The 27,895-nt window shown below is 41.3% G+C and overlaps 1 protein-coding gene across 4 annotated transcripts in view; it reads left to right on the forward strand.

The window, feature by feature from the left end:
* DNM3 (dynamin 3) overlaps positions 1-27,895 on the forward strand; it is a gene marked incomplete at both ends in the record, with an annotated part of 176,822 nt that overhangs the window by 98,081 nt on the left and 50,846 nt on the right. For 3 of the 4 annotated variants that reach the window (XM_084266457.1, XM_084266455.1, XM_084266456.1), the window contains 2 exons: positions 12,177-12,286; positions 23,376-23,487. In XM_084266457.1, coding sequence (XP_084122583.1) covers positions 12,177-12,286; positions 23,376-23,487 — 222 coding nt within the window. Of the gene's footprint in view, positions 1-12,176; positions 12,287-23,375; positions 23,488-27,354; positions 27,367-27,895 lie in introns of all 4 variants that reach the window. The other variant, XM_084266458.1, reaches the window with a different exon arrangement.

The following is a 27,895-nucleotide window of genomic DNA, read 5'->3' on the forward strand; positions in this document are numbered from 1 at the left end:
CTCCTCCTTCCTTGGACTGTAGTTGTCACCGTGCCTCTTTCCCATTGAAACAATCTCAGTATGGCAGTGTTGTGATACCTTTTCTTCAGCAGCAGTTCTTTGCTGCTTGCAGTATGTGTAAAAGCTAACGGTGTTAAGGAGTAATGGAGTATGTCTTTCAAAGCACGAGGAACGAGTAATAGGAGTGTTTTGACAGAGTGTTTAAAAAAAATAAATAAATTAAAAGAAACCATGGAATTTGGTTTCCTGCCCAGAGCTTTGACTGACTGTCTGGGAATTCAGTGCCGTATATCAGTGCTATTTAGAATTAGTGCATGTACTCTGGAGTGAGTCTCTGCAAATAGAATAGTGTCCTGCCAGTGTATTGATAGTCTACAATATTTTGAGTCAGCACTGGTGAAGACCTATATTCTTGAGGAAATGCTGTGTTTCCTAATAAATATTTCACTTTCTTCCAAGGCAGCAGAAGTGTTATCATTCTCATCTGTAATACAACTGTATACTATACAAATTAAGCGGTCCTGCAGGCGCGTTTCACCTTTCTGATTTCAGGGTGCCTTTTGTTGTCTTTTCTGTGTTTGCAATAATGCCAATACCTCTTGCATTGTAAATGAGTTTAGTTCTGAAACCCCTGGAGACTTTTTAAGACATTGCATGTTTCCCAGGATAGCTGAGGTGAAGCATGTAGAGTTAGTTCTACTGCAGAACAAATTAGCATCTTGTATATTGACTCTTTATTTCCGTAGTATTGCTGCACCAGTGATAGCTATCCAAGCTGCACGTTGCAGATTTTGAGAGCGTGATGAAGATAGTTCATACAGCTATTTGATCAGTGGTTAGTGTGGGGGTTTTTTCTTAGGAAAGAGCTCCTTCCCTAATTGTATTCCTGGGAAGTCCAACTGGCAGTATCTTAACAGAGATGATTAAGTGAATGCAGGTGTTCGTCATCTTAATGCAACTTCTAGTCTACACAATGGTGCATTCAATTCTATTTTCCTCCCTAAGCAAAATAAAAGAGGAACAGAAGAGGGTGTTAAGTATGAATCTGAATAATACTTGATTGCAGGAATCCAGGCACAGGGGATGTGGAATTCTTTAAAGATGATGTTATTTTATACAGAGAAATGACATAATTTAAAATGTCATAGCAAGAAGAGACTAGGTTTGATGTTAGTTTGGATTGGAAGAGAAAAGTAGAAAAACAATTTAAAGTATTTTTTCACAGTTATCAAGGATGTTATTTAGCGATAGCAAAGGAATATAACTGCAAGATTCTCAGTCTGGCAGCTACTCAAGACCTTCATCCATGGTGCAGGAGCAAGGGAAATGCCTCCTCCCAGGTGCCGGTACCCTTGAGAGATACTCTCATTGCCCGGTTTCTGCGCTCATTGCTCACAGCGCTGATAACGGAGTCTCTGGTTGGCGGAGCCTTTGTGGCTGCTTTGGTGGAAATTAATCTGGCAGCCAGAACCATCCCAGATGTCGTCTCCTGACATCAGCACCCCGCTTCCCTCTGCACGATGCCTCTCACACTGCACAGTGGCAGTCCAGCTTTGTTCATAGGACTGGGTTGTGGCAGTGCACGATCTGTGTCTTAGCAGAAGCCTCTTTCTGTCACCTCCAATGCAGAGAAACTAAAAACACATGACTGAAAACTTGGTTTAAGTTTATGGTTGCAGAGCATTTCACTAGCCTGTTTCTTGTCTGTTCTACCCAGCTGTAAACCAGTTTGGATAATCTGTTACTGGGCATAAGCGCTGTCTGCTCTGGGCCTGCAGGAGGACTGCCTTCCATGATGAGTTTGTGACAGTCTTTGATATTTTTGATACTTTCTGTATTTGACTTTGGTGTGCAGGTATTATCCCGCTGCTCTGATTCAGCAAGGGCACAGAGGTGAATGTGTAGGGAACTGTTGAAGGTGATCTGTCAAGAAATTAATCAAGCTCTGCCATCACACAAAAGCGCAGTGATGACACTTGGACAGGCGTGCCTCTTTCTTTGAGGCTGTTCCTGCCTTCCCAGGGGTGCTGCTCTATGTTTCCCCAAACTGTGGCACCGCCTGCTGAACCTCTATCCAAGATAACCACAGCATTTAAAAGAGAGTGTGGGGCCAAGGCAGTAGTTTCAGTTGTTAAGGTGTGTGGTAAGCTTGAAGTGCTTTTCTTTTAGGGTGCTCTTGGGCAGGACCTCTCTTTTCCAGGTAGTGCTGCAAGGGAACAGCTGAGTGGTGCAGTCAAAAGAGCTAGCAACACGTCGGGTGTCCTTCATGGTACACATGTTCACACGTGAAAAGCCAACATGGGAAGAGTTGGTGAGTGGCACTGCGACATTAACACGCAGCATTGGCAGACAGAGAGCCACCATGTCGGCCAGCTCCGCTACACACACTTCCCTCCACACATAGATCGTGGTGGTGGGAGTCAGTCACAGACCAAGACTGCCTAGTGCCTCACAGGCACTTTTTTAATGGCAGTAGCTTTAAAGAATGCTTTGATGTTGCATCTTTTGCTGCTGCCCGTGCTTGTTTCTAAGCTGTGATAGTTTCATGATGTCTTGGATGTTCTGCTAACCTCTTTCTCCACGTTCCCATGTCTGTCCTTGTCAGGCTCCTTTTTCTGAGTTCAGTTATTAAAGCAGGCTTCAGTGTAATAACCATTAATTTCCAGGGGCAGAGGGTTGCAGGTTTTTCTGCAAATCAACATAATTACTTTAGGATTTTTTTTTTTTTGTCCAGTTCTGAGACACATTTCAAAACTTGGTCCTTGGAAGGTTTGATGGCCTGTGTTGCTTAGCATTTGAAGGTAATGTTGTTTATATGAAGTAGAAACGGTGCTTGAAGATTATGGTGTATTCAGTTTTATTTGTTTAATATGGGAACATCCCCAGGACTACTTATTTTACCAAAAAACAGAAATGCTGTTATGATAGAGTAAGCAGGTGGTTTTCTCCTTCTTTTGTTATGATTCAACAGTTCTTCTTTTGAAATTAAAATGCCAGAGTACATTTATGCATATGTTGTAGAGCAGGGAAGGAGATACCTTCAGACAGTTGTCTCAGAAGTTAACATTTTCCATTATCCAAGTATCTTGGCTTGCTTAAAAAAAAAAACCCAAAAACTAAAAAGTAGAGTGAAAGAAACCTGAAATGTACCTTTCAAAAAATGCTGCTATTAAAAAAAAAAAAAAAGAAAGAGGGGCGGTTGGGGAGAAGTCTTGACACCAGAAGTTCTGTCACAGCAGAGTTTCTCTCGGATGTCTGGAAAAAGTCTTATACTTCTGGGATGCTTTCCAAAATATTTTCAGTGACCATTGCCACAGGCGTGAACTTCTTAATGCATTTTGCAGTAATCTCCACCACAGTAAAATTGATTACTGTCTGAAAGCTTTTAATGATAACAAGCAAGTAGGGCAGCGTAAATGCCATGAACTAATTTGTGTGTGTGTGTTTTGTTGCATTTTCAGGAGTCTTGCAGAGACAGATGTGTCGCCTCAGGAAAATCCTGCTTAATGTTTTTTAACATAATTATGTAATTGTGTATTTATCATTTTTATTTTAGGAAGAAGGATTTTCCTCCCTCCCCCCCAGCATACGCACGCATGCGCGTGCACAAAGGGTCTAGTGTCTGTTCAGCTGCTTTAGTTGGTACCCAAAGAAAAGTGGTGGCTTCCTGAGTTTGAGTTTTTCTAGGATCCATTTTATAGAAACTGAAATGCATTCAAAAGCTAGAAGACATTTAAGAAATGCCTTAACTTAGTATTCCTAATGCAAGAGGTTGTTAGAACTGGAGTGGTTCATCCACCCAGACCATCACCTTCTCAAGGCTGAAATCTGAGCTGCACTTCTATTCAAAGAGAATAGTTTTCAGGAATTATGTCTTTAAAGATTAAAAAAATATCCTAAATGTGTGTACACATATATAAAAACAAAGTATTCTTATGCAAACACACATGTGTAATAAGTAAAATTGTAAACTGAATGAGTGGAGAGCTGTACCCAACTGAAAAAGCAATCTAGTGGGTATGTTGTTGTCACTCTGTGCTTTGTGCCAGCACAGACGTGCTGCACCAAAGCCCTTCCTCCTGCACTGTCGCTCCCACAAACCCATGTGCTTGTTGGATGATCAGCAGTAGGTGAGGAGTGAAAAATAAAGCCTTGAGCACCGGTAGAGAAAAGCAAGCTGTCATAAGCAGGCTTCATTACAAGGGATAGAAAGGTCAAAGGATACTTCCCCACCACCACCACCTTCAGAGCAGCCAGTAGACACATCCAGCAGAATTTTTCCAGACTGTCAACTGGTTCATCAGTTGGGGCTTTCTCTCAATTTTAAATGCCAGCACCACTTCAGTTCAGAGGAATTGCTGGCTGCTTTCCCAGACAAGATTTCCCAAATTCAAAATGACCTTTCAAGATCCTAACTAATAGGAGCTAAACAGATATTTCCTCTTCATCAGGCCCTTTCTCAGATTGATCCTTTTACTGACAGCACATCCCAACAGCACAGAACAGTGAAAGATCAGCCCTTCCACCTGTGAAAATTGTCTAGCTTTAACCTGGCAGGCAGCTAAAACAACCATGGAGCTGTTTGCTCACTCCTCCCTCATCCCACTGCCTGGGGGGAAATCAGAAAAAAAGGTAATACTTTTGTAGGTTGAGATTAAGACAGTTTAATGGACAGAAAAGGAAGAGAATAATAAAAAAAAGAATATGCAAAACAAGTGGTGCACAGCACAATTGCTTACCACCCAGAACCAATGCCCAGCTAGTCCTGAGCCACATCTCCTTCTGGCCATTTCCTCCCCAGGTCCATACTGAGCATGACAACATATGGTGTGGAATATCCCTTTGGGCAGTTTGGGTCAGCTGTCCTGGCTGTGTCCCCTTCCAGCTTCTGTGGTGCCCCCGCCACCTTGTTGACAGGGCAGCATGAGAAGCTGAAGAGTCCCTCACTGCTTGGCAATGACTACAAATATCCATGTGTTATCAACATTACGCTCATCCTAAATCCAAAGCACTGGAACAGCTGCTAGGAAGAAAATTAACTCTATCCAAGCTAAGAATGAACTTTATTCTAACTCTGAGCAGGTGGGCTGTGAGGTTCTACTCTGGTGTGTGCTGTGTGAATGCAAGCTGCATCTTTAGCTCCTTGTAAACCCTCAAATTAAAGCTAGACGGCTGTGCTGCAAAACAGTGCTGTAAAGACACCCTATATTGGTGTCCTGTGAAGTCTTGAAATGTATCAGGATAGTAAACTGCTTTCAAGAAAGACACCAGTGACCATTTCTTGAAAGGATGAAGTATTTCAAATAGAGTTGTGGACTCTTGTGGTTCTATTCCTGAAGAAGTCTGGGCAGAAGGAAAGTGCAGAAACAAATATAATACTTGTTCTTATGAGAGGAAAAAAAAAGGAATAACACTGTGGGAAATGAGTAAGGCGTTGACAAGACTGAGGACTGATTTAACATTAGCATCAGGCTTAATCACCATAGCTGAATTCAGAAGAAACACCAGGGATATAACACACTTCTTGAATATTTTTAATAATACGTCATGAGAAAAGGTACCAAAAGATCGGGGAAAAACAAGCAGATGTGTAAAGAGAAGTTAGGAAACACTGCCAGGAGTGCTCATAATTACCTAGAAAAAAACATTGCAGATGCAGAATTGAAAAAGTTACTAGCTTAAACCTTCAGACCTGTAATAGGTCGATTCGGTCATCAGATCTTCCTTTTTCAGCTGCAGTTTCAGGTTTGGCATTTTAAGGCTTGAATTGTATAAGGAACTCACTCCGTGGCAGAGAGTAAAACCATGAAACACTGAGGGATGTAAGGTTTGGTATTTGTGCTCTGTGCCACGTGCTCCTTTCTTCCTGTAATCAGACAATACCGTTGCACTTCCGTATAGTGAATTTCAATTTGGAGCTCACATTTTATCCTCTAGCATTTTCCTAGGGTTGTATCTCTTAACATTGCATAATGGTTCTTCTGTGTCATTGATGACACTTAATTGTGTGTTAGAGAACCACCACATATGGGGATTTATTTCATACTGGATTGTTCTTGTCAATACAGAGATATATTCTATGTGAATGTAAGGAGAAGCTTTTTCACTGTGAGGGTGACTGAGCCCTGGGACAGGCTGCCCCGATAGGTTGTGGTGTCTCTTTCTCTGGAGACATTCAAACCCAGGCTGGATGCATACCTGTGTGATTAGTCTGGTGATCCTGCTCTGGCAGGGGGGTTGGACTAGATGATCCTTTGAGGTCCCTTCGAACTCCTAATGTTCTGTGATTCTGTGATATGATAAAACTCTCCAGCTGGGGTACGTCTGTTGTGGTGTGGCACAACTACGGAGTTCTCCTGGCACAGAGACAGCAGGGCAGGAAGGGCAATAGTGGGGCATAGTGGAACTGTGACCCAACTGTCTGGGGAGGACTCTCAGGGAGTGAGATGATAATTGTTCAGTTTTTGTCTGAAAGCTGACGCTTTGGCATGTAGGGAATCATTTATATATGTGAGAGTGCTTCTTGATGCCCCCGTGGGGGGCTGGCTTTATCGAGGAGTCAGTGTCTGTGGTGGTTTGAATCTGCTTTCAGTGGTCAAAGAGAAGAAACTGTTGGAAAAGTGCTTGGCTTCAATGCTTTATTATCAACCAACCAAAACCATGTAGGAGCTGATGGTAGAAGTCTGGAGGGAGAGGTATGTAGGTGGAAGAAACATGGTCTTGTCATCTGCAGCTTATTAAGTATTCTTTTGCAGAGCCTTTCATAAAAACGTTGGGCTGTTTATGGACGCATTGTTTTTCTGTTAGAGCAGCTCCTGCATTTTATAGACAGTTTAGAATTATGTTTTCTACAGCTGTACCCAGGAGCGTGTTCAGGCCTGAATCCCACATTGCTAAGTTGTCTGTAATAAAATAACTTGCCTTGTTTTCCTTCAAAAGTTTGCAGCAATATGAAAGTATCTCATGATTCATTTTTCAGAGCATGCTTTAAAGCCAAGTGTGGTAAAGCAGAGACCATTGTCAAGATGCTGTGTGGCTTTCTAAACTGAGAGAGAAAAATAAACTGAAATAGAAACACAGTAAAATTCTCTTGGGTATATATAAAGTTAGAATATGGTTAACTCTTGGATACTGATTTAAATGCTGTAAAAGTTGCTATGAGACATCTTAATAGTTTGCATTTTTGTCAGATGCCACAGAGCAGGCTGTTCTGCACAGGCAGTGAGAGCAGCTCCCGTCTGTAAGATGGGGCTAGTGATCCCGCCGTCTAGCAGGGAACGGTGCTGTAGAACATCTTCATTTTGGTATTATTGTCTGCCTCTGCTGGAAAATTGCTTTGCTAAGTAAGTGCTTGGCTCTGGTGTCCCACCTATGTGTTTTAGTACCCTGATTGCAGGGTACACTAATCAGGCCTCTCCCATCATGAGCCCGGCAGCTCGCAAACCCAAGGTCTAGCGCAGTGCCCATGGGTCAGGTATTGGACCTGAGTTACTGACCTGGAGATAAGTACAGAGTAGTGATTGCCACTCTGGCAATCCAGTTCAGGGGCAGAAATGTCAGCCTTTTTTGTCTGCTGTTCCTAAGCTCTAATTCAAAGCTGTCCTTCCTCTGTTGGTGATTTTAAAGTAGTTTTTCATTCTGTTCCTGAATGTTGGTAGCTGTTCATGCCTAGTACTAGTGGTGGATCCATGGGTACCTATGTTTGCTACCCGTAAGCAGTGATTGCTCTTGAGACTTGTACTTTCAGTACTGAATCCTGCTCTAAACCAGCTTTTGTTCCAACTTTTCTGGCGTGTCCTTCACTTCCAGTTGGACATTTGATTTCTTTGGGTTTGTGATCCTGACAGTTGGAATAGACAGGTTTGGGTTGGTGGCCTGACCCCCAGATTGGAAGCTGATATTCTAAAAAGCATTACAAACCAAGCAGGCTCAGTCCCCCATGGTGTAACTGGAGGTGCACTTAGGCCAATGCTCTGGCTCAGACATGCCTTTCAGAGCATCATATATTTGAGTTGTCCTACATGAATTTTGGTTCTGTTCCTCAGGCTATGAAATGGGGAGCAGAGTTTGTCTTGCATACTGCTGTTGTGTGGTAACCACTTTGCAAATAAAAATGAGAATTACCTTTGCTAACTGCAAGAATTTAATGATTCCTTTGAAGCAGATGAATTCTGCTCCCCTCGTAATCCAGCTAGCTGGCATTGGGTCCAAGGTTTCTTCTTCTGTTCTGATGGAGCCCGCAAAGTTCCCAAAGCAGAGAATAATTTCTGCCCCTGGCTGGAAATGAAGTTCATTAGCTTGGAAGTGCTGGCTGAGACCTCGCTGGGGGGCAGGGAGCTGCTGTTGTATTTCTTGCATCCCTTGTGCCATTTTGAACTTCAGCAGTATTTATTTTTAGTACGTTTAAACACTGCAGAAGGAAGGGGCAGTTGTAATATGGCATATTTACATCATGCTGTCAGTTCCTGGCAGCTTACTCGCCTGTCAGAGAACAGGACTAGTCCATTAGGATGTGAGCACTACTTATGCCCGCGAGCGGTGAAACATCGTCTCGAGGGTGGGAAGGCCTCCCCAGGCTAGCAGGTTGGTTTGTTTTTCTAATGTGCATTATGGAGGTGTTTTTTCATGTCACAGAGACAGGAATGGGCAGTGCTACCGCCTGTTTTTTCCTTCTTCTCTGCTCTGTATAGGAAAAAGAGAGGCAAAGTCTCTACATGAGATCAGCGTGTGCTGGTTTTTCCCCTTGTGTCACGCTTAAGTTCTCTGCCCCATTATAAAAATAAAAATCTATAAATAAAAAAGAACAAATGCTGAGGGGGACAAACTGGACCCACAGTTATGTACATGTCATCACTTTTAGAAGTATGCCTAGCCCCATTCCTCCCAGGCTTCATACATTCCCTGTTTCTTATGTTCTCAGCCTCTCAGGATGGGAGACGCACACAGATAGTCCTGGCTGAAGGGGGTTTTTGCCCTGCCATAACAATATTAATTGCACCAAGGCTGAAATGATGTGGGGCTTATCTGCTGTTGAATTGGCTCATGCTCCACTCGTGTATTTTTTTTTTTTTCATCTTTGTTTGAAAAAAAGGGACATGTTGCTGTAGGCTTTGCTGCCAGGCTTTAATGTTGCAGCAATACCTTTCTCCTGGCATTAAGCGGTATTTAGGTCTGATCTCTTGTATGTGACACGCTGTCTCTGTTAGCTTCAAGCATAGGCACCCTATGATTTCCCGTTCTTGGAAGCTGCCCTGTCTCAGCATGTGGGTAGGAGGCCATGTAAATAAATACCAACCATCTCTTAGCCTTCAGTAGGCATTTCCTTTTTCCTGGTGGCTGCAGAAGAAACACTTTCTCACAGTTTGGCATCAGACATTTATACAACTTTCCTGCTTGTGGAATTTTTGTTTAGACAATCGGATTCTTGGTATAGTTTTTTCATCGGTTTCTATTTTTACTCATCTGTGGTTGCTTGGTTTGTCAGTAAATAGTATCTGTTAGAACAAACACTTCATCAGAAACTTCTTAAAATTCTCGTAAATGAATAGTAAATCATTATAAGCATATTCTGTAAGAGTGAAAGATGAGTTTTAAAGAATAAACATTAAAGTCATCTAGGGTTTTTAATTAGTTATGATGGAATAAATGAGATTGATCTTTCTGCCCCAATTTTTTTTTATATAGCCTGTCTTAAGTGTTTGAAACTGAAAACAAAGTATCTTACCATGCAGTGAGGCTTCCAGCTGAAAAGGATGGGTTGCTTTTACTACGAAGTTTGGTCTGTGTCCTCCTGAGTGTCTGTGCTAGGATAATTTTCAAGTGTCTGTCACTTTGCCATGGGAGCGAAACTATCACATTGTTAGCTTTTAAATGCTACCACAGCTACTCAGGACATAAGCTTAGAATACCAAAGCAGTTCATATCAATAAAAGTCAGTATTAGAGGACAGTGTGCTTCTAATTTTTATACATAAATATTTGATCTAGATGGTCTTTATTGAGTTTTGTTTGCTATTATTTGTTTGCTTCTTTTATTGGTAAATCATGACTTTAGTTTGTTTAGGTGGTTTTCTTTCAGTGGTCATGCTTATTGAGTGGAATGACAGCATAGTCTCCCTTCAGGGAGAACCCCAAAGGTTCAGACCATATATACTCCCTGGAAGCAGAATATAGACACGTCTGGAGATATTCAAGACCCATCTGGAGACCTATCTGTGCAATACGAGCTGGGGACCTGCTTTGCCAGGGGGTTGGACCCGATGATCTCTTGAGGTCCCTTCCAACCTCTATGATTCTATGATTCTATTCTATGACCTGTGATAAATAGCTAGAGACTGGCACAGAATTAGACTTCTTCATCGGAATTGTTGTTAGGTGAGGGTGTTAAGTAAAAGAAAATATTACATACGATCTTTTGTGGGTAATAACTCTAGGATACGGCTAAGCTAGAGGCAGTTTGAAAATCCATCAGATACTTATGTAATACTTCCACATTGGATTTGATAACTTTTGTATTCAAAAAGACAAGACAGTAGAAATGGTGCTTTTCCAGACCAGCCTTTAAAATATGCTTTTTCCTCTTCTGAAGCCTGTTATGAAGCTGTCTAGGAAAGTGAGCTGTTGTTGGACATGTCACTGTATTTTTATAGTTTCACTCTTAGGTACATTTGCATCCAGTCTAGTTTTGCAATCTGCTGAAGATTAGCCAAGTGGAATTGCATCTGCCGTCACAGTACGCACATCTCAGTCTAGTTAGGACTTCTTCCAGTTCTGTGCAGTGGAAATTACATGTGTGTATTTCTTTTGAGAAATATATACTGAGAAAAAAATGAGTCCTAGTTTGGTTTGTCCCTCTTGTCCTGCTTTAGGGCATACAACGAACTATTATCACACGCATACTCCTTCCTTTAGCTGACCACCCTAAGTGATGTCCCATTTCACCTCCGTCCCTGGAGGTGTTCAAGGCCAGGTTGGATGGGGCCCTGGGCAACCTTGTGTAGATCCAGGCTGGAGGTTGGTGGCCCTGCCTATGGCAGGGGCATTGGAGCTCTATGATCCTTGGGGTCCCTTGAAACCCATGCCATTCTATGATTCTATGATAATGGATGTGAATGAATCCTAAGCTTCCCATCTTTGGTGATTTATTGAACTTCTGTAGTCACAGAGCAGCCATGAGTATCTGCTACACGAATTCAGGGCATAAATCTCGCCCTGCTCCATTGCTGCCATGGTATTGGCACCGTGTACTGTGGTAGTACCATCATCAGCAAAACTATGATGTTCAAAACGAGGACTGGGGTTGCCCCTTTTGTCCTTGAATTACTTCTACTCATCAGTTGTATTTGCAAAGCAAAATTGAGAGTTTTGCCCTGGTTTATCTGTCTGTATGAGGACTTCAAGGAAGTTTAATGCAATAGGAACAGCTCATTATCTTAGGGCTTTTTTGTTCTGATGTCATAAGGTAGCTTAACTCCTTAATTTGGAGTGACAGGGAGCAAGAAATCCAGAAAAGGTGAAACTATAGTGTTTGTGCTGTAAACTAGAATTGTGAAGGAAATGTGAAAGCACTGGGCTAACCCAGTGTGCATAGATCATTCCGGCTGTTTGGAGAATGACCTGGTTAGATTAGAGTCTGTGGGGTATATATAAAACTTTGATGATGGTATGATTTTGATTGACTTGTATGATGTTTGTATTTTCCACTGGAGGGAAGAAAGTTTATCTCTGGGATCATCAAAATGCTACCCCTAAATAATTAGTAATGGTAATTCTAGACAAAGATTAATTTTATGTCACAGGTTACTCCAGTTGCTACACAGACGTGGGAGAAGAGTTCTGTATTGATTAGATACTTTTGCTTTAGTTAATTCTGACCCGTTTCTTTTTAGAACTCAGAGGAATGAAGAAGAATAAATGTAGATGCTTATGTGTTTGAGAGGGAATTTTTTAATGCAGAAATGTTTTATAAGGGTCAGTGAAAAAGAGAACTGGAATTGAGGTTTGATTTCTCTTGCAGATATGTCCGTGAAAGATCAGCAGACATTTCAGTTTTGGGTATTCCCTTATGATATTAAATGTTCCAAAGGTTTTACCAACTAAACAGAACTTGCTGAGCTCAGGCTTCTTTGAGACTTCTCGCGTAGTGTTGTTTTATTCTGTGGCTTTTTTTTTCCCTAGGAAAAAGAGAAGAAGTATATGCTTCCTTTGGACAACCTGAAAGTACGAGATGTTGAAAAGAGCTTTATGTCAAGCAAACATATCTTTGCATTGTTTAACACAGAGCAGAGGTAAGAAATTTTGCTATTCTGCAGATACTTCTATAAAGCTCTATCCAATCGAGCATTTTAATAACTGGGAGCGCAGTTCTGGTATTTCCACTATGTTGAGTGAACAAAGATCTCAGTACTCCTGATTTATCTGCTGCTTGGCTGTTGCATAACCATGGGATGAAAAGCTAGTGTCTTCCAAGCCACTCATGGGGTAAAACAGCTCCATGATTAGTCATCTAGTTCTTCTGTATGGCTGAATAATCATCTCCTGATCCTATTTTTGTTTTGTTTGGCAGTCACCTAGGCTTACCAAAACATTCATGACTTCTGTACCTTGTGACCAGATTCAACTGGTGTAAATCACAAAAGCTTCATTGCTCTTCACTTTCTCCTGTGGAAAAACTTGCCTGTCTAATCTTGGGAGTCATTCTGTTGTTTGTTTGGTTTAAATACTGCTGAATGGAGAACAAATGAGACTCCTCTGCTTCCCTAATTAATTAGAAACTTTGCTTTGTAGTTTTTGCCTCATAGTTTTCCTTTCAGACTCCATCCTCTGATTTAAGTGGTGTGGGTACTCGATGGAAGCCTACTCCTTACACACAGCCGATTCAGATTACTGTGCACTTAGACATAGAAATGACCTGTAAATTTTAGGGTTTTTTTACTGAAGAGGAGAGTTGCCTTTGCAGCTGTCTCAGCAGAATTACACTTCAGCAGAAGATGTGCAATTTCTCTTAAGTTATTTTTCAGGAAAAGAAGTAAAATTAATTGTAGTGGTAGCATGGAGAGATGCCCTTGTTTTCCTCTTCTGCTAAGTTCCTTCACCCCTGCTCTCCCCTTGCATCGCCAAAGCTTAGCAATACGTTCAGATGCTCAAGATGATGAGGGCTGGATGTGGCTTCCTGCAAAGCCAGCTGTTGTGGCTCCTGAACTGGCCAGAAATAGTCCTTTGAGAAGCAAGGAATGCCCCTCCCTCCCTCCTGCAAAACAAAAGCAAAGTACAGGATTTCTGGGCTGTCAAGTTTCTGCTGGCCCCAGAAACATGAGGACGCAATGTGAGTCTCGCTCCGAACTACCCCACGACAGCTTTGCCAACATCTGCTGACATCTCGGCTAGCCTACATGTGGACATTGTCTGCCAGGAGATGCCCTTTGAAAGTATGTCACACACATACTTGGTGGGAATAAGGTTTCAAACACTTGACCACTTGCATTTCTGGAACACAGGAAAAAAGCTTTCAAAACCTTGTTGTCTTTTTAAAAACACAATTGAGCTTCAGATGCTGGAAATTAATGTAATTATGATTATTCTGCTATAGATATGTGAATTGTCCCAATGTTGCACGTGCTTCAGTCAAGAAAGGTAATTTTGTCCTGCTGGCTTGTTATCAGCTGTACAGCTGAACATATTAAGTTCCTTCCATGAGAAATCTGTTAATTTTAGCTCATTGTTTTTCCTTCAGCTATCGGCTTTGAATATTTTAATAGTCTTAAATATTAATTGGTGAACTGCTGTAAAAACTCAAGAGAAGTGTTTCCATTGGCAAGTGTGGGATTTTTTTAGGTGTTATAGAGCTGCACATTCACATTTTCACTGGATCTTCATACGCACCGGCCAGCAAGGGCTTCAGAATCAGATGTCTAAAATGTTTGCCGTGTCTATATTAACCCTGCCTGTTCGGGCTGAGGAGACCTTCCAGCATCTGCAAGCTGCTCTAAAAACATCTTTCTATCTATATGGGCATGTCAAGACATGACAGCACAGCGATAAGATGACAAAATAACTTTGCCTCGGGAGCGGCTGTTTATGAAGACAGCCTTCCAGCCCGTTCTCGAGGAAATATTTATTGAATTCTAATTACAGCAGCAATTCTGCCAGTTGATATTTCTAAAAAATTGCTGCTGGCACAAATTGGTCAAATGAAGTTGAGTATCACTTTTCACTGCTTCCTAAATTCACAGGTTGTGTCAGCGGGAGCAGGGATTTTTGGGCTTGAGTGAAGTGATCTGGCCCTCAACTAGGGACTGTGTTCCCTGTCCCAGACTCTTAGGAAAACCGAAACAGGGAATCAGTAAAATCTGTTGAAAAAAGAGTCTCCTCATTGTTTTACTTTATTCTAATCCGTTGAGTGCTGGTTTCAGACTGTGTGTGTGAATACAGCTTGCTTTTCAAAATGAACGTAGTTTCTGAGTGGGTTTCTTATTTTGTTTCAGTTTGGGTTTTTTTTTGGGGGGGGAGAAGTGGGGGAGGGGTGTTGGTGTTTGTTTTTTCAATTAGAAAAAAAAAACCCTTTAGCTGTTGAGAAAGAAATCAGCTTTCTCTTTCTGAGTTTGCCCACTGAGCGTTCTGGTTATGGAACCATTTTTGCTATTTAAGATGTAGATCATTAAAGAACAAAGGCAAAAACTTCTGTTCCAGCTTCCCTGATAGCATGGAGATTATTCTGTATCTCTTCTCCCCTTCCCTGCCCCCACCTAATCTGCAGCAGCTTGTTATTTGTTTCTGTTTTGGGGGTATTTGTTGGGTTTTTTGGGTTTTTTTAAAATTAACTGCTCAAACTTCCTTAACGTTCAATTAAAGCATTTTAATTTTCAAACAGAAATCCTTTTAGGAGAAAAATTTTAATAAGCTTGTTCTCTTTTTCATTCCCAGCCCCTCACTGCATAGGTATTTGCTACAGCCATATGTTTCTGATACTGTAGGTTTCAATAGTTTCCTGGATTATGCACTGCATTTTTTCCATTTATGAAAACCTTTCCAGTTCTGAAATATAGTTACCAGGAAAATGCTTGTTTCACTGCAGAGAAGGAAAAACCATCTTGAGTTAGCTGGGGCTTGCGGAGAGATGCCGAAGGAAACTAACAGTATCTGTCACTTTGATTTACTGCAGAAGTCAACAGTTCTCTGACAGGAATCAAATGTGACTTGGTAATGTATAGTAAATGGAGACTGTGACGATTGATTTCATGGTGAAGATGAATTCTCATGAAATGAACATAATTGTATGTTTATGAAAAGGCTGCTTTGTGAAGTAATTAAACTCTCTTCCTGTTAATTTCCAATTAAATCTTTGGGGTTTTTTAAAAAGGGGGGGGGGGAGAGGGGAAAACTCTTGGTGTTAAATAGTTACAGTATTGCTTAAAGAACGGGGGAGTGAGTGTTACTTCTCAGCAAACTAAATTATTTTAAGTTTTTGAATGGGCCCATCTACTTAATTTAGAGGCACCACGGAAGGCCTCTGGAGATGGACACCTCTTCTTTACCTACTTCAGTGGTACCTGATACTGCAGCAAAGTATATTAGAGAGAGTGCCCTTTGTCTCCTGGATCAGTATTGTCCCTGTCCATCTACATGAGTCTGCCTTTAAGCAACACAAGCTGGGCTGTAGGATCAAGGAGTACATGTCTAAACCTAAAGCTGTCAAGAAAGTGAGTGACATTTTGTGCTGACCATCCTTTTCTCCTCCACAATAAGCTGCTGGCAAGTCTTTTAGGCTGGAGAAGAGGCCAAATATAGTAAAAGAATTTGAAAATAATTATATTGTAGGGGAAAAAAGAATGTTTGCAGTACTGCTGTAGAACTTACTTTGAAGTTGTGTAGATAGAGCTGCTGACTGACTTTGCCAGGCAGAGCTAAGAATGGAGGAGAAAGGGTTTGAGCCTGCGCTTCCATACAGTAGATTAACCTGTGATGTCCTCGTTGGTGAGCGTGTAAGACTCTTGTGTAGCATTCAGGAACAAACAAAACAAATTGTGCCCATCCCCAAAAGTTTGCTTTCCTTCTAGGATTTCATTCCAAACACTTTGCCAATTGCCTGTGTATTTCCTGTAAAAATCATTCGCTGATTGGTGCTTTTCCTTTTAGCTAAGTACTGTAGTCTGGGACAGGAACAGTAGTCTGAAAAGTGCCCCCCTTTCAGATCTATGTAATGGTCCCATCTCTCCCTAACTGAGAAGGGCAAGCAGTCATCGTTTCCATGATCTTGCCCAGTTGAGTACAGGATCCACGTGGCACAATTTGACTGGGTTCTGTGTCGTTCAAAAGCAGTCCTTTGCCTTTGCAGTAGAACAGTTGCATTCTTTTCCTGGTCTGTTGGACAATAAATTGTATTGCTGTATTACAACTCCATCTGAATACTATTTCTTTTTTAAGTAAAGGAGAAATTATGAGTAAAAACTCTCTTCTGTTGCTACAAGCAGAGAATAGGCTTCCCTTCCACCTCTTCCCCAAGTCTGAAGAGCTGAATTCTTTCTTGTGGGAAAAGATATTCTACTAGGTAAAGATTTTTGGTGTTATAAAATGGTAGTAGGCTGAGCTGGTGAATATTCAGGCCTTTCCTACCAATACTGGGAATAGCAACTGTATAGTGAGGTTGGAGCGTCATTTCTCAGTATTCCATCTTATGCACGAATGTCTCTTCCTCTTCAGACTCATTCTTTTCCATGGAGCCAAAGCAGCAGAACCTGTATGAGAAATACTCCCTTCCTTGCAGAGGAAGATCCCACCAAGTCTCACTGTCTTTTGCTTACCTGCAAAAAAATGGTGCTGCTTTTCTCACCTCTATGATAGGGAGGTGTGAGGAAACACACTCGAAGCACAAAATAATTCCTCTTTGCTGTCACAAGAATAGGCTCCCAAGAGCTCAATGCTCCTCAGTAATCCTGAAGGAGTGTGACAGCACTTACTACCCCTGCATGAGAGCTGACTGTCTGGGGCAGGCTCATTGTAGAAACAGATCCTTGATCCGAGAAAGAGATGAATCTTCAGAGAGCCCTCAGGAGGAAGTTTTGAGGGCACACAATAGGATTGGAAATAGAGCTGCCAGATGATAAATTTTAGCTCCTGGCTCCTTGAATGCACTCTGACTGTAAGGAGTTGTATTGCACAAGAAACTGTGTTGTCTAGTAGGACCCAGGGAAGTACGTTCTGTCTACTAAGTGAAAGGTACAACAGCATTTATTTTGGGTGCATGTTGTTGGCTGAATCTTGGTGTAGAAGGAGGTGGAGCACAAGTCTTCTCTGGGGCTCCAAATGCACTAGAGCTTTAAGTACTGAATTTCTTCTTATGGACAGCAAGTAGTTAACTGCTATCCATATATAAGGGAAATTGGGCAAAAGCCAAAATAAAGGGAACTAGTGAAAGGAGACTGGGTCAGAGGAGGTGTTGGATGGAAGCCAGGCTAAAGGAGAAAGCCTAAGATGAGATGTATGTTTAGTTACTGTTTTTGAATTACTCGGCAAGCTAAGCCTCAGGAAGAGCTGGACTGTGAGCTGTTCAGAGCCCTCTCTGTTAGAAATGGAAGAATGCGAATCTATTTAATTAAAAAAAACCCCAGAAATTTAATAAAAAAAAAAAGCTGCTAACAACCTTCTAAGATGCTGGTGGGTATAGTATTTAAGAACAGGAAAAATACGCAAACCCAAGGAATAACTATCCTTTATCTCCCAAGTCTGTTCCATTTAAAAGCAAAAATAACGAAGAAAAAGATTGAGGGATTTTTTTAAAAAAAATCTCCATTTTGTCATTATTGACAGGAATTCTTTGTCTAATAAATAAAACATAGTATGGTGGATAGGTGACACCAGTACTGAGGTTTAAAACTGGTATTACAGAGCAAAAAGAGGTTCTCAGGGAAAGGAAACAGCAATGCTGAACCCACACATGGAATAGGATAGTTACAACGTACCTTGAGAAAACTCCCTAAGTGATTGTGTGGGATCTGAATCGATAGTGACGCCGGCCAGAGACGCAGGTGTTGTAAGCATGGCTGGGTCATGGCCGGTTAACTTGCCTCAGCCACAGGACAGCTTCATCTTGATTCCTCTCCCTGACCCAGCAAGGTCTGGGTCCCACTGCCCCATCCAGAGCAGCCCCGGGCCGGAGCAGGAGACGTGTTCTCTGTGCGTGAAAGGAGGCTGACAGCTGTAAGCAGCTTTTGCGTCTGTGTGGCCCCGAGGCAGGTCCAAAGCAGGCTTCCATGCCTCACCACGGAAAGGATCAAACCTTCCCCAACACAGGGAGTTATGGAATGGTTTAGTGCCAGTTACTATTACTACTGCAGATGTTGGCCTATGTGATGTTAGTTTTGGCTGCATTTCGGTTCTGGATTGCATATAGAGCTCTAGATACTTGGTTATCCAGGCTTGGCTATATACCAATCAGCGTATCTTCTGTTCATTTTCACCTTAAAATGGTGCGAATTTGTGTGTGTGAACTTGAAGGGATCCTTACACTTCTGGGAGACCACTTATGTAAGCTAGGTGGAAAAGAGCTTAAGTGCTTTTATGTCATGACATTGTCTCAGACACTGTCTCTTTGGCTTTTCTGGATATTAAGGAAAAAGTCTTCAGAGACATATGTAATTAATTTTAATTAGCACTCACATTGGACTGATCTGAAATGGCACGCCTTGATAGAAAATGTTAGTCATTGCTGTTAACTCAGAGCAGATGGTCATTTTTGTTTCCTTATAATATATGATTTGTGGAGCTTCTAGGGGAGCTTTCTTGTATGAAAAATAGTGCATGTATTCAAACCTGCCATTGTGGAGTTACAGGTGTCTAAAAGGGGAGACCGAGACCGAGACTGAATAAGCAGTGTGTACATGGAGGAGCTGCAGGTTGAATGAGGAAACACTCAATAGAGTTTCATCCAAGATTATCTTTCCCAATTGCACATATATATTTGGAGCATCTGGATTATGTTATTTTCTCCCTTTTTTGTATCAGGTGACTATTTATGAAACCCCTATTCTGTATGATTTCAATTTCAATCAAATAAGAAATATCTAAGAATTGAATCTTTTGTGGTTTTCACAGAATAAAATTGGCTCAATTTGCAGCTGGTTCTAGATTTGTAATGTTCATTTTTAATTCTGCTTTCAGCCTAATCAACAGATGTTTACCAAAAAATTGTTTGAGGTGCTAAGTATAGTTGTTTGAAATCCTTGTAGAAGAAGATACTCCTTTATCTTTCAGTCTGTGAGTAGCCTCACTTGTTCCAGTGCAACATGGGTTTGTGTTCTTTGGAGGATTAAAGTGGCTTATAGGCACACATAAACATTTCACTAGTACTCTTGCTCTGTAATTGCTGTTCTGTCTCCTCCTATATTGGCAAGAATAAATATATCTTCATTTAATCTTGGTTTGTATTTTCTCTATATATAAAAAAGACAGGCATTTAGAGTACATCCTTGTCTACTGAAACGTTCCAGATCCAACTCAATCTAAAAGCTGTCTATACATATGGTTAATATGTGGATATGCATTAATACGTGTGTGTGTGTGTGTATCAACTGGATTTGTAATGTGTCTACAGTGGTTGTCCTTAAAATCTTTCCATGTTTGTTGGAGAGGAATATTTTAATCATAGCATTAAGAAATGGCAAGGGATACTATACCTCTTGAGGTTTAACAGTTGAGTCTGCTCAGATAGCAAGTAGGTTTGTTGTGCAGCTGCTGTGGAGTGAAACCTACTGGGATTGCCTCTATTGCAGTAGGCAAGTGGAAAGTCCTTTCTCTGGGATTTTCAGTTGTGTGTCATTGACCTGTAAGTCCTGGACTGTTTTATAGGCAATTGAACCTTCCCTATGTAGTGTTGGCAGCCCAGGTTGGGACAGGAATCTCAGTAGTGCTCAGCCAGGCTGTTTTCAAACCTACCTGGAGCTTCTCCATTTCCTTTTGTATTCTTTCCAATACCCTACTCCATCCCTGCATTTTCATATTGGGATTCTTCTGTGATGGGAGGGGTTAAAGGAATAACTATGGACAATGTAAAGGTCATTTATGCATTAGGAAGTTCACTGTCGGCCCTGAAATATATGGGGGGGTGTGGGGTGGGGTGTGTGTGGGGATGGGAAGGAAACCAGTATGCTGGAGACAAAGTAATAAAAAATTGAAGTTGTTGGACAAGCAAAGTTACAGCTGGGTGTCTGCTGGACTCTCAAGTAATGAGCCTGGGCTAGACAAGGTACGTCCTGAGAGCGGAACCATGCTGGAATCGGAAATGGTGCCTTTAGTCCAATGGTCGGTTCGTGTCCATAAGCAGTTACGTTGTGGTTTTTCTGGAATGCAGTTCTTGAGGTTGATTTATCTGGAGTGTAATAAACCTTCCAGATAACAAATGGTAATCTTTTGTGGTTTTCACTCTGGAAAAAGAAGAGTAGTAGCTTAGTATTGTGTTAATTACTTTGCAGTAATGCCACTATAGATATATTTTCCTGTACTATGCAGGATGTTGAGTTACAGTGGTGAGACTCCTGTGGAGGGGGGTAGAAGTGGTGTATGCATGTAGCTTTGCACACAGCTTCCCCGTGTGTGTGCTCACGTTCGAAAAATGTGAAATATTCGATGGAAATGTCGCACACAGACTGTGCTTCCAGGCCTGTTCCCATTTGTTGTATCTGTTTTGTTTCTACAGTCCTTTAGATGTAAAGATGCCTGAATATCAACAAGATTTGTCTTGTTGAGAGTTCTTTTTTTTTTTTTTTACTTCTTGCTATCCTGTATTATATCATTCTCTTTGATGTGTAGCATCCCATTTAGCTGCTAGAGAGATGACAATGATAACATGACCTCACTGTATTCCATATGGAGTAAGTAGGTGAGGATTGAGAAGTAACTGTTTCTGTGCTGATATCTTCAGCAAATATAAAAAGTGGAAGAGAGAACAAAACAGAAAATCTGAATTTCTTTCAAGAACGTTTTTACAGCTTTCCATGAGACGCCAGTGGATTCCTAATGAGTAAAACATGTTAACGTGTTTCTGTAAGATTCCACTAGTAACAGAAAAAGGACACACTCTTTTCAGAAGTTACTTTGTGGGGGCTTTATGCCTTTGAAAAGTTTCTGTGCCTGTCGCCCTTGCTGGAAGAAAGAAAGGCAAAGGGGGGTCTAGTAGAGCTGATTTCAGAGGCCAGCACCCACTTACCCTACAGCAAGCTTCCCATGAGTTCTGACTCGGTGTGTGGGTCCTTCAGTTCCTCCCTTGCTGAAACTTGTCATTTCTGGTGGCAGTGGGGTAAGATTGGCTACAGTAAAATGGTGGAGCGCTCAGATACCACAGGTTGAGGGACCTTGGAGAGCTGGAGACATCAGCTGCTTGCTTGTCACATGTCCCAGATACATGAAAAGTCTTGGTATGAAGCCGGCAATGCCAGGATTGCCAGCTTCCCCACGTTCAAAGCGGTTGGCTAAAATCCCTTCCTGTACGACTGTGATGTGGAAAGTCAGAAATGGCAAAAAGTTAAATATATAACATGACAGTCATGAAAAAATGTTTTCACAAGCTGGTGTTGTGTTGTTTTGCTCTTGAAGATGAGTATTTTTGGAACTTCCCTATCATTACATTTCACAACCTTTATTTGCTCTATTGTTATTTTTAGTCATTTTTTCTACATTTCAGCTTCCTATTTCTTGAAAGTTGTAGCTGCCTTAGCCAAAAAACTTATCTCAGTAGAAGTTTCTCCTAACAGTAAATTTTAAAGCATTTTTCCCTGGCAATTTTGTTTTGCTTCTCTCTTTATCGAGTTCTTTGTTTTGTTTGGTAAATGTTGAATTGGAGTTCCACAATATTGTAAATTGAATAAAATTCAAGTGTGTTGTCATGAGTTTAAGATAATGGCATCTGAGGAGGTCATCCAGGCTGTTATTTGCATTAAGGCAGGATTAGTACATTTCAGGGGGAAAAAAGTTTCAATTTTCAATCTCTAATCAATGAAATAACCCGTTGAGTTTTCAGTCATTCACACTGTCAGTGGCTTTGCCCAAACTATGGGACCTGACCCTGTAGCATCTCTTTGTCCCCTTGCGAACTTCTTCGTGCTCAGGCACAAACACACAGTGTTCAATAACAGTTTTTTCTACCTGTCTGTTTCCTGAGACTGCCCCAAAAAAGCAGGGCAAGGGGCTGTCTGGTGACATTGCTGCTGAGGGAGAAGCCCTTCTCTGAGTGGGAATTACATCAAGTCGGTTGTATTCTGGGAGCATGATGGTGAAATCCCACCAGTCCCTGCATGCTAAAGAAATTTGTCTAGGCAGTGATAATAGCTTTATGTCCTGGCTCTGTAGTGTATTCACATTTATTTTCTCAAAATAGGGGGTAGAAATGACCTCTGTAGTTGCATAATGAAACCAGAGAACCCCTTGTTGTTGCTGTCTCTGAAAATGAAGTGATCTCCATCAACCCCCCTCCCCATCCCCGCTCTCTCTTCTCCGCAGCTTGCTAAGGAAAGAAAACAGTCTGGTTGCGATGGAAGATTGATTCTTGTACAACTGTTAAGATCCAGCAAAATGTGGTTTCCTAACCTTTGTCAGCTAAAGCTTGTGGCCTTTCCTAAAAAGACTGTTGGCTGACAAATTTACAGCGATCTGGTCTGTATATAGAGTCTGAATTCGGAAACTAATGGCTAAACCGTAAGGGGAAAATCTGTCCTGTTTATTGGAGAATTTACAAGTACCACCTTCCTACGTATTATGTCTTTTTCCTCCTTTCTCTTTTCTTCCATTAAGTGATTCCCTGTGTTTATCTAGTTATATGAATTACCTGCAAGAGATGTTATTTAAACATGTCCCAGTTTTACTATGATGACGAGAGAGGTTTGTTGTGCTTGTTTAGAATATCTGATTATCATAGTTTTCTTTCCCATTTACTGCTAATGTCTAAAGGCTGACAGGGGTATGTAATGCACTGAAAGGACTTAAAATGGGAAAACATCATGTCATTAATTATTTTGATGTGTATTGGTTTCAGCAGGAATCAGTCACGAGATGTGCAGTTTTGTTGGCGTGTCTTATGTGTTTGTCCTCTGCATCACAACAGCCTCGTTTCCCTAAAAGTGTTCTATTTTGGCAAAAGCTGGAAATTTGATTTTAAGTAGTTTCACGGTGCTTTCAGATGATTATTATTTCCAGAGCTGTACTGTAGCATTCTAAGATATTTTTAAGTTCTCTATGTAATTATTAAACAAACACCTGTCCCATAAAATCTGTTGTCCAAAACAATTACCAAGTAATTTCTGATACCAAAGGATTTTTAATTTAAAATGCTGTGTGCATGATACAGAGTAGTAAAATGCTACTTTTACAATGTGGTCCTCTTTGTTCTAGGAATGTTTACAAGGATTACCGCTTCCTTGAGCTAGCCTGTGACTCCCAAGAGGAGGTGGATAGCTGGAAGGCATCTCTGCTACGAGCCGGTGTCTATCCTGATAAATCCTCAGTAAGTTAAACAGTTCACTAGTTTTCCAGTAGCTGCTCTGTTTGAGTCAGAAAAAAACAATCGTATCCTCTGGGAAAACACAAAGTCTGCAAGATATCTCAAGAAATAGAAGCCTTTTCCTTACAGACTTTGGTGGTAATTTTGAAATATTCATAATGAAATATTTTAAGATCCAATTTTTGCATCAAACCTCAATAGGGCAAAACCAAACATGTAAAGAGAAAAACCCACCCCACCTAAACCAAACAGCCAAACCTTCCAAAATGTTATTAATTGGAAGCGTGTAGTAAAAGCGTTGAGCAATTTGGGTTTGCCTGAGCTTCATTGTTTCTATTAATGTCTCCTAAGGTAAAGATGTGCTTTGAAGCGTTTGTTCCCTCAAGCTCTGTATCACCGACCTGACAGAAGCATTCCAGACAATCATGTGTATTTATTTTACTGATTCACTGCATGGTTTTTGTGTATGAAACATATGCTAAACCTTTCCAAAGGCAGTTTTACTCAGCTAATCGTCACGTGGAGCAAATTGAACAGGATAATGTAAAAAAAGTCTCTATTAATTTAACAGAAAGGACAGAAAGTCAGGAAATGGAATATGCCCAACAACCATTTCATATTTTTTTGGACTTAGTTATTTTGATATTTAGTATCGAGTGAAGTTTTGAGGAGCTGTATCCAGAGAGGAGGCTGTCTATGAAAAATACCTGTCATTTGAGGTTTGGAAAGTTTCTCCAATGCATGGTTTGCCTTTCGTCAGTAAGTCTGCTGGTCTGCTAGATTCCTTCAGCAGAAGATCTGTTCTGAGAAATGCTGCTTTGATGTTGATGGAATTTGTTCTTCTTCCTGCTTGTTTCCCATGGGAAGGCCAGGCCTCTTGAGTGCAGGTCTTGTGCTGTCTTCCACCTTTCTCATCTTTCTATGCTCCAAATTTCCCTTATCCTTGTGATTCCTCCGTGGCTTCTGGTATAACTCTGTGTCCCCTCCAGCTGCTACTTCTGCACATAAACAGTCCTCAGGTCTTCTCTCATACCAAATTTCAAGGCTAGGATCGAAAAATAAACCAGAGAACTTTTGAACTTCTGCATCCTCCAGTTACTGGAGGAATAAAAAGTGATGATGCTGATAATTATGATGATTTTTTAAAAATAGGTCAAATATGAATTTAGACTTTAAGTCTTTTTAATAAAAATTTGATTGTTCTTCAGTATGTTGCCTGTCTGAGTAGATTAGTTCTTCCCTAAGATAATCAGATGTCATTTTACAAAGATTAGTTTTGAGAGGTTGTCTACTTAATTATTAGGATCAAAACAGTGTATTGTTTTTTTTCTTGCTCAGGTTTTAATAATGATGTCAAAACAGCATGTTGCCTCCTCTGGTTTAATCTTGTATTCTGGAACATGTTTATCATATTCATATATCTGTTACTTTTTATTTCAATGAGACAAACTAGTTGGGTTTCTAAACGTCTGTATTCCTCTCTCTCCCTTCCCCCGAAAAATATTTTGTATCCAAAATATGTTTTTGAAGAATTCCTGGTTTTGTTTAAGTTAGTCTGTCAAAGAAGTCTTAGACACAAGATGAGAGACTTCCTTGAAAGACAAAAGTGGGAGGAGTCAAAATTCAGTTCTCCTTTGAGCTGGAATTATCTTTACATTCCAAAAAAAGTACTATTGTTCCAAACCCCTTTTCATTTGAAATTCACCCAGTAGTCTGTCCAGCTGTGCAGGAATGATGCTTGATGCTACTCTGGTCTTGCAAAGGAAATGTGGGCTTGAAGTCTGCTCTTAAAGTTCTGATTTTCGTAAAGCCAAAGCTCCCCAGCCCAGGGTACCTGAGAGGCTTCAGTGGAGCTTAACGGAAAATCAGCGGCAGTTCATTAAAATCCTGTGTGTGCACAGCTTCACACCTTCTTCAGACAATATCAAATAGTTTTAGACACCCCCCCAACCAGTCTTTTATTCTCCTTCAAAGATTTAGCGACTGTATTTCTCTGTAAGAGCAACTGCCAGGAAATGGCAGCAACTTGTGTTTACTCCAGTGCTTCCCCACAGCTCTGCGATCCTGATGTTAAAAAGGCAGAGAGGTACCCCAGCCCCTTCCCACACTGACCTCCTCGCTCTTTTTCACGTGCGAATCGCAGCTGGTGACTCTGAGTATCCACGGCTTTGGCACAAGAAGTAGAAAAAAAGTGCTCCTTAGAAATGAAAAATAGATGAATAGCGCTGTAAACCTGGAGCGCTGCGGTGCTGGAGCTGGCCTGCTCTCTCTAACTGCCTGGGCTTGGAGAGCGAAGCCCTGCTCGTGTGCAAGGACGCAGATGTGAAACCCAGAGCAGTTGCCCCTACCTGGGTTCCTTCTGCAGTAGCAGAAGGCGTCGAAATTTGTCCCTGAATTAGAGAGAGTTGCTCTGAATTCTCACCAAGAGCAAATCTCTCAACTAAGAATATTAATTTTTCTGTTGTTTTTTTAGTAACTCCTCTTAAAATTGTATGATTATAATGGTAATAGGGCTCAGCACTTACTTCCACTAATACAAAGTCTGTAGTGCTAATTTAATGATGTAAGAGAAGTCCAAGGTTGTTGATTTTCAATTTTTCCTTTTTGCCTAAACAAATCTCATTAATATATTAAAAAATGAAGTCCAGCTATCGCCCCATCCCTCCATATCCTTACTTCCTTTTGCCTGACTTCCCATGCCCCTCTGCACACAGAGATGCACACCCACGTTCATATATTCATTCTCTTGTTAACTACCTTTAATCACCTTGCAGTGTGGCTCTATGAGCTCCCAAATTATTTTGTGGTTTGCCAGGTCACCTCCTGCCCCCGGGAGATTTGCTTTTGTCAGGCCGTGGGCTTTGACAGCCACCCGGATAGGCATGAATCAGTGTTTTTATTTTTCCGACCCATATGCACGTCAGCTTGCTCGATATAAATCACACTGTGGCCAATTCACTTTGAAACGGGATATCCATTTACCAGCTGACTGTACTGCTGGGTTTCTGGACTGATGCATCCAAAACCCGCCTTTTTTTTCCAAAAAAAAAAAAAAAAAAAAAAAGACTACAACTTTGTGACCAGCCTTTCCAGACTGCATTTCCCAACTGTAGGCTGGCGTTTATTTTGGCTGACTTCCCACTGTATAATATATGCCATTCGTGCCAGCTCATGGCAAAACTCACAATTAAAAACATTATAATAGCGCAGATGTTTGTCATAACTCGCTCCGCACACTTCACCTTGCTAGCACCATGCATCCCTTTCCCCCCCCTCCCCTTCTCCCCTAGTGCCATCCCCTCCTTATTTTTATTGCTAATCTAAAAGTTCAGTATTTGCTTTTTGAAAAAGCATGGGGTGGTGAAACTTTCCGTTGGTTGGCACGTCGCAGGGAGTGGCTGTCATGCAAGGGCGAGCAGACCTCTTCAGCCGGCTGCTTTGCATACTGGAAGTTCGGTATTACCAGCGCACGAGAATCCCTCTGGCTTCCGTCCCATCCCTAGATCGTTTCGGGCCTCGTTCTCTTCTCCCTTGTGTTAGCGTCCACCGACTTCCCAGGAGCTGCTCTTGATTTACGCTGGAGGAAGCAAAAGTGGAATCAGAATGTTTGTGTAGAGAGGAAACTTGAAAAACAGCATGAATTTACAACTCCGCCAAATGCTTTAAATCCTTTGCGAATGTCCTGTGCTCCCCTGGAAGCTGTCTAGCTAACTAAAGGATTCAGGGAAAGTTCTTTAAGTCAGCTCCTCAGATAATTTGAGCTCTTTCCAGCACTGTATGAGTTAGACTGAATGCATGTAAAATAAACCTGTCTAATATTTTTTTTTCTCTTTTTCCCCCCCTCTTTCCTCCTTGCTGCATCCCGCAAAGGGGAACAACAGAGTAAGTTCTTTGTCCTTTTACAAAATCCTTTTGTGTCCTGTCTCCAGGGTTTTATCAGGAAAATCAGTTTCTCTTCTGGTTCACACAAGTATTGCCTGCATACTTGCCTTAACAGAAAACTGCCCTTTCAAATGTGGGTGCAAAAGTGTCTTCTAGAAAACTATTAACAGCTCTTTGTTTTAATTTTGGGGATGGAGGTGTGTTCAGTGCTGCCGAGTTGTTTTTTAAAGCAGCTCGGTAAGAATGATACCATAAACCAGTACTGGGACCAAGGATTATGAAGGTATAGTAATAAAGACCTTCTGAGGAAAGGTTACTACAGTCTGATGAAACTCATTACAGCTGGATTTTTTGACCATACATCAAAGCTTGTATTAATGGGCAGTTATAAAAACCCAGCACTAAGGTCTTAAATAACAGATTTGCTGGCGTTCTTGGCTAAGCTGAACTAGATCAGTGTACTGGCTTTGAAGGTGCCTTAAAATGGATGGAGGAGGGTGGGGTCAACATTTGACTTGGCTTCTAGACC

The sequence above is a fragment of the Gallinula chloropus genome (assembly GCF_964237585.1).
Source record: "Gallinula chloropus genome assembly, chromosome: 6".
Classification (NCBI taxonomy): Eukaryota; Metazoa; Chordata; class Aves; order Gruiformes; family Rallidae; genus Gallinula; species Gallinula chloropus.